Here is a 5,793-nt window from a genome sequence, read left to right on the forward strand (position 1 = left end):
GTGAAAGGGAAAAGCAGTGATGGTGCTGTCGTTGGTGCTGAAAAACGTGCTGGTGTACATCTCGGTACAGATCGTGCTGTTGTTAGAGTATAGGAACATTCCATCGTTGTCTGTGACATTCACAGCATAGGTTAAGCTATCTATAGCCATATCCACATCTATGTTTGCCTCCCTGCAGTAAAGACAGCGAACTACAATGAGAAATCGCCAGTAGCAGGCTGTACAGAATAGAAAGCTTTTGTTCTTAAATGCTTTGTCTGCACTTAATACATTAATTATAAGGAGTATATATAATGCTCGTTTTATGACTTGTTGTTGATTGCTGAAATTCACCTTATATTTCTTTATGAGCCTATCACAACAAAACAAGTCTAACGTTCATAGGGAATGATTCTTTCAGAAAAGATACGCAATGTTTCTGTCTTTAAACAAAATATGGGTAACTTAAATGTATATAATGGCATCTACACAAACTATCAATTCATTGTCTAGTTGTGAACTAAATGTACATACGATAAACTTCCACATACGTACGATGAAGCTTTGTGCAGCCGTTCGTAGAATGCCCGTCGAAGTAACTGTTGTCTATGTGGAAATGAGTGGATAGGGACCGTTACCGTTCAGATCACTGTTTGATCAGCAGACTTTAGACCAATCTCTGGAGTCCCTGAGGGCAAACTCCGCCCCTAAAAATGACTTGTAACCTTTGAGATTGGTTGGGGAGTATTTATGCAACTTCGATGGTGTATAATGGGATTGGAAATGTATCAGCTTAAGACAACCGTAATAGTGTTTTGTAAGGTGCTTTACTAGGTTGGATTTGTTGAGAGGGTCATTAAGTTGATCGGCTCATTCGCCATCAGCTATGGATTGGAATGGATAAGCAAGATAGTCCAGAGCATAAGCGATTACAGACAATTGGGTCGCACTCACATAATGAAGCAATCAAAGTTTACAAACCTGAAGCAAAAGAGACGGAAGACTTCCCCGTTCATCCTATCCCTTAAAGTAGGCTTTGGTTACACTACCGCATCAAACGAGCACATTTTGTTAGCAGAATCTAAAGGACACTTGTGATAACACAGTTGTCTACTATGTCGTGCAGTTCTATGTTTACTTTGTGCATTGTTGTCTACACTTTTATGGTTGTGTTTGTTACATTCATTGCGTCATGCTATAGACCACATGTACCTAGGCCGCCGATGCATGAAACAAGGGTTGTTGACCCGACTGTTCCTCGAATGAAACCACAGAGTGAGTGAAGGGAACGGTGTGGCATATGAGGTTGTAATAGCAAATGATAGATGGAATAGATAGGTTGAGATCATGACATGGTTTTATGTATCATGTCATGATCGTAATCTATCTATTCTATCTATATCGATCTATCGATCTATATAAGGATGATGTATAATCACCTTGTAATTGATACATTGTCCAATATTTGAGAAATATGAAGTTGTGAAGGTGAGTCAGAAGAGTCACATTGTTGCAGTATTGCCTTATCGTGAAACGTGACTTGTTATTATGTCCTGTACTCGGATAATGTTTCTGTTAACTATTGCTAACAGGTCAATAAGATTTAATGTTTCCTTTGTCAAACTGTTGCTTTCATTGAGAGCATTGTTTGGTTTGGTTTGGTTTGCTTTGATACAGATCTCCATTAGTGGCTGATATGTCACTATTTTTCCTGGAGTCCGGGTGATTTGTAGAGAATCACCAATTCTAGACGGAAGGATTTGCACCATCGCACACCGCACCATCGCACGTGTGGGGGTTCTTTAACGTGTATGGGGTGTGGCTCTCCCCAGACACGGGACCTCCATTTAACGTCCTATCCGAGGGACGGCCCTAGCCGAACCTGGGTACTCCTTTTAACCTGAGTAAAGTGAGGATTGTTGATAGGCGAGACAAATTTTAAGGGGGGGGGGCAAAATCTCTTAGAGAAAAGAAAGAAGAAAATATGTAGGTCCAGGGAAAAGGGAAGGAAAGGAAAAGTGAAGATGAGAAAGGGGCAAAAGTAAAATTCTGTTAGAAACTTTTGGAAATACTGGCTGTAATCTAAATCTATTAAATCAACCCAGGACGCAAAATCTGAACGTCATGTATTGTACATTCACATCACTTACGTTTATTGATTTCATAAAGCATGAGAACAAATGCCAACTAATAAAAATACTGACCAACATGAACACAATCGGCAAGTTATATCACATGTTACATCATATGCCCGCCGATATTTGACTAACGCATATTTCAACATTGCGTTAAATGTTCTCAATTGTCTGGATTACACACAACTTTACATCGCACCTTCACAACAGTTTGTTTTACAATGTAACTTCACTTTTGACTTTGCATACATTGAACTTGTCCATTATACGACAAATCCAATGTTAGCATTTGAGCTAATCTTGTACATGTTTTACAACATATGCTAAACGTCTACCACCAAGTAATACATGTATGTACATTTATACAACTATCAGGTTTATACCATCGCCAGGTTTACACTAAACAATTCAAAAATATTTACCAGGAAACACAATTATACATCACATATTTACTTCCATACAAGTGGTTATACATGTCGTTACCACATTGCCGCCTTACTTATATCACGTGCTAAAACGGTAAAATCCTATTACGCAAATACAGACTATACCACTTTCAGGTATACGGGGTGTTCACCTCAGTTAGGTTCGTCGACACATATAGATGGTATAGAAACTGTTCATTACTATCTTGACATCTATGAGATGACTTCATTCTTCCGCGTAACATAATCTGAGTAGAAATCTAAAAGTACTCACCGCCACCCACCTGTAGGGTAGCGGACAGGGAGTAGCACCCCTGCCCTTGAGGAACTGGGTTCTCTCTCCCTCTCTCTTACAAACACAATGAAACACATCAAACCCCAGGAAAGAAGAAAAGTGACCACCCTGTCTTCAACAAGATTAGCCTGACCCAAAAACGTATCAGAGACTTCGAATCAGTCTATTGAAGTTGACACGTAAAAAGAAGAAGAAGAAGTTGAGAAGGAAGGGGCGCTGTTGGCGGTCATCATCTAGTCTGACACGGTGGGCAGGTTACAGGGTTCTCTAGGCTCAAAACAAATGTTCACGATCAAAGGTTCTGGGGTGAAAGGTTTTGGGGCCGAAGGTCGTTCAGGGTTAACCTCTGCCCTCCGACCCATAGATGACCTGTGACCTGCCTGCCCCGGGTGGTCTTCGTTTTGCTGTCTCTGTGGCGAGATGCACGACAGCATCCGTCGGCAAGTCTTTTTAAAATCCGAGTTCTTTCTGATGTGAAGATAAGAGTTAACACAGCAGTTAGCATAGTACATTATCCAGACAATGGTACTCACGGGGGATGGCCAGTCCATACCAGACGCCAGAAACACACAGGACGGACCCACTAGCACACAGAACACGCATGCCAGGACTGCCAGATTCTTCGACACTTTGAGCATGTTTTTCTTCTGCTGGTTTTGGATAGACGGGTTGTTCGGGTTATAGGAGGCGTTTCTTATGTGGCGATAGATAGCGGTGTAGCTGTACAGCATGGTGAGGAGTGGCAGGGCGTACAGCGTCCCGATCACCGCACGTGTTGCGAAGGCAGGCCCGGTCCCGGCGACGCAAACCCCAATCGACAGCATCCCAAGGAAGCCGAAGCCGAGCACGAAGGGAATGGCGGCCGTCCAGGACACGAGCCATGCCAGCAGGACGATCAGAACGTTGTTTCTGGTGGTGAAGACGGCATTGTAGGTGGATCTGGGCTTGGTGATGAGCATGTAGCGGTGGAAGGCGATGAGCGCCATGCAGGACAGCGAGGTGAACTTGTTGGAGATGCCGATGGTGGCGAGTGCGGCGCATAAGCCAGGATGGAACGGAACCCGGTGGGTGATGACAGTGTAGACGCCGAACGGCAGGTAGACTGTCGTCTCCATCAGGTCTCCCGCCGCCAGATTCACGATGAACCAGCTGGTGGCAGTTCGAAGCCTTTTGTTGAACCCCACAGCGAAGATGACGGTTCCGTTCAGCGTGGTTCCCACCACTGCTAGGAGACCCATGATCGTTGCCACACCAACAACGGCTGCCGTCGATCGGGGGGAAGCGGTTGTGGGAAAAGCGGTGCTGTCGTTAGTGCTGAAAAGCGTGCTGTTGGAGTATGGACGCATCCAATCGCTGAACGTTGCGTTTACAACAAAGGTCGTGTTTACGAAGTCAATTTCCATCCCCATACTGATATTGTTGTGTTGCTCGGGCTAGCAACACCTCTTTTGTGCATTTGTGGTCTGAAATGATACGACTTAGATCAACCCTGGGCTTTATAGACCACGGGCTATGTATTAACTTGCATTATTAATGTCATAATGACTAGTTGTAATTTTTCACTCTGAGTGAAATTCATATTAATAAATCTTGACATTGTTCGTGACAAGTAATCAAATTAAGCTTCTTATTCCACCAGGACACCTTTAAATACTGTATATGAAAGGAAGGAAATGTTCTTATTGAATTTATTTCCTCTCCGGTGATGTCTTGAAAAGCCTTCAACAAGCGACCAACAATGCCTTCCTCTTTGACGAACCTTAACAACGACAGTACAAATATATCCTCATCCGAGATGTATCTTGCATTGAAACATGTTACTATCAGTTGCTCACGTATCAAGTTGATTCCCTGCGTATGTTCTGAAAAAGCCAATGATGGCAATGGGCATTGGGGGGAGGGGGGTTCCTTTGACAGGAATCACTACAGTTGAGACCTCAGTTTGATTGACAATCCAACCAGACCAATCCTGAGGCCATGAGAAAACATATCCACACCTTGATAAGACAGGTGAGATTAGTGATTCGCTGTGCGTTCATTTTGTGCCGTATACGTAAAGTTTTTTTTCGTCAACGTTAGTGCATACATATATATCAGTGGACAAGTCTTCACCTGCCATTTCTATAGCAGTTCGGGGACCTGACCAGACATCGATGTTAGATAGACAACTGCACATGAGACGTCAGGAACAGGACATTTGTGAATTTTACGAGTACGGCATTTTTTTTAAAGTTGGGATTGATGTTGCCATCTTTATTTGTAACTGTTTTGATGGTTTTTGTATGTGAACATCGACAAAAAACTAATGTTCTTTTGTACAGGTCTGCGTCACACAAACGCTAATAGCATTACATGGTATGCAGTGAGATTTTACCATCAGACATGTTTGTCTATGATTACATACCAATCAAGTATGGTCGTTTTTCGCTCGAATCAACGATTTGAACGCAAACCCCTCCAATCTTCCACATATGAGTCACTTTTCTAAAACTTCGAACAGCGGAAAGAAGGAACTAATGGTTTGATATCAAGTATCTAGGTTGACACATTAGGTAATTCGCAATAATAGGTAGGCTCCCTTGGCTCAAGACGGGTTATATATGTACGCTGTGTGATCAAAGTTCTAACGGGATTTGCTTCGCCCCTACGGTCAACGGGTTGAACAAATCTTCCCTGTCTAGGACCATCTTGATTTTGCACTCTCTGTGGTGGGCAACAGAAGAAAATCTTTCGACAGGCCTTCTTAAAATACGAATTATTTTTGATATGCAGAAGCGCATTGATACTGCAGTTGGTATAATACATAATCCAGACTAGGGCGCTCACAGAGGCTGGCCAGCCCGCACCAGAGACCAGAAGAATACAAGAGGGGAAACCTAGCACACAGAAGACGCCTGCCAGAACCGCGAGGTTTTTTGACACTTTGAGCAGATTTTTCTTCTGCTGGAGCTGAATACAT

The 5,793-nt window shown here is 43.0% G+C and overlaps 2 protein-coding genes across 2 annotated transcripts in view; both read right to left on the minus strand.

Annotated features, from left to right (window-relative positions):
* Window positions 1-3,067: 3,067 nt before the first annotated feature.
* On the minus strand, window positions 3,068-4,243 carry LOC118408748 (neuropeptides B/W receptor type 1-like). Its single transcript, XM_035809608.1, has one exon. It carries the CDS (start codon window positions 4,241-4,243, stop codon window positions 3,068-3,070), a length of 1,176 nt encoding a protein of 391 aa, XP_035665501.1.
* A 1,268-nt stretch (window positions 4,244-5,511) lies between these two features.
* The window catches only part of LOC118408751 (histamine H2 receptor-like), a 1,067-nt gene continuing 785 nt past the window's right edge, over window positions 5,512-5,793 (minus strand). Inside the window, exon 2 of the mRNA XM_035809610.1 lies at window positions 5,512-5,537. Coding sequence (XP_035665503.1) covers window positions 5,512-5,537 — 26 coding nt within the window. The remainder of the gene's footprint in view (window positions 5,538-5,793) is intronic.

This window comes from Branchiostoma floridae, unplaced genomic scaffold, assembly GCF_000003815.2.
Source record: "Branchiostoma floridae strain S238N-H82 unplaced genomic scaffold, Bfl_VNyyK Sc7u5tJ_378, whole genome shotgun sequence".
Taxonomy (NCBI): Eukaryota; Metazoa; Chordata; class Leptocardii; order Amphioxiformes; family Branchiostomatidae; genus Branchiostoma; species Branchiostoma floridae.

What these genes read in the sequence shown, in the direction of transcription:
- LOC118408748 (XM_035809608.1), bottom strand. Translation starts at nt 4,243, where the DNA reads ATGGGGATGGAAATTGACTTCGTAAACACGACCTTTGTTGTAAACGCA.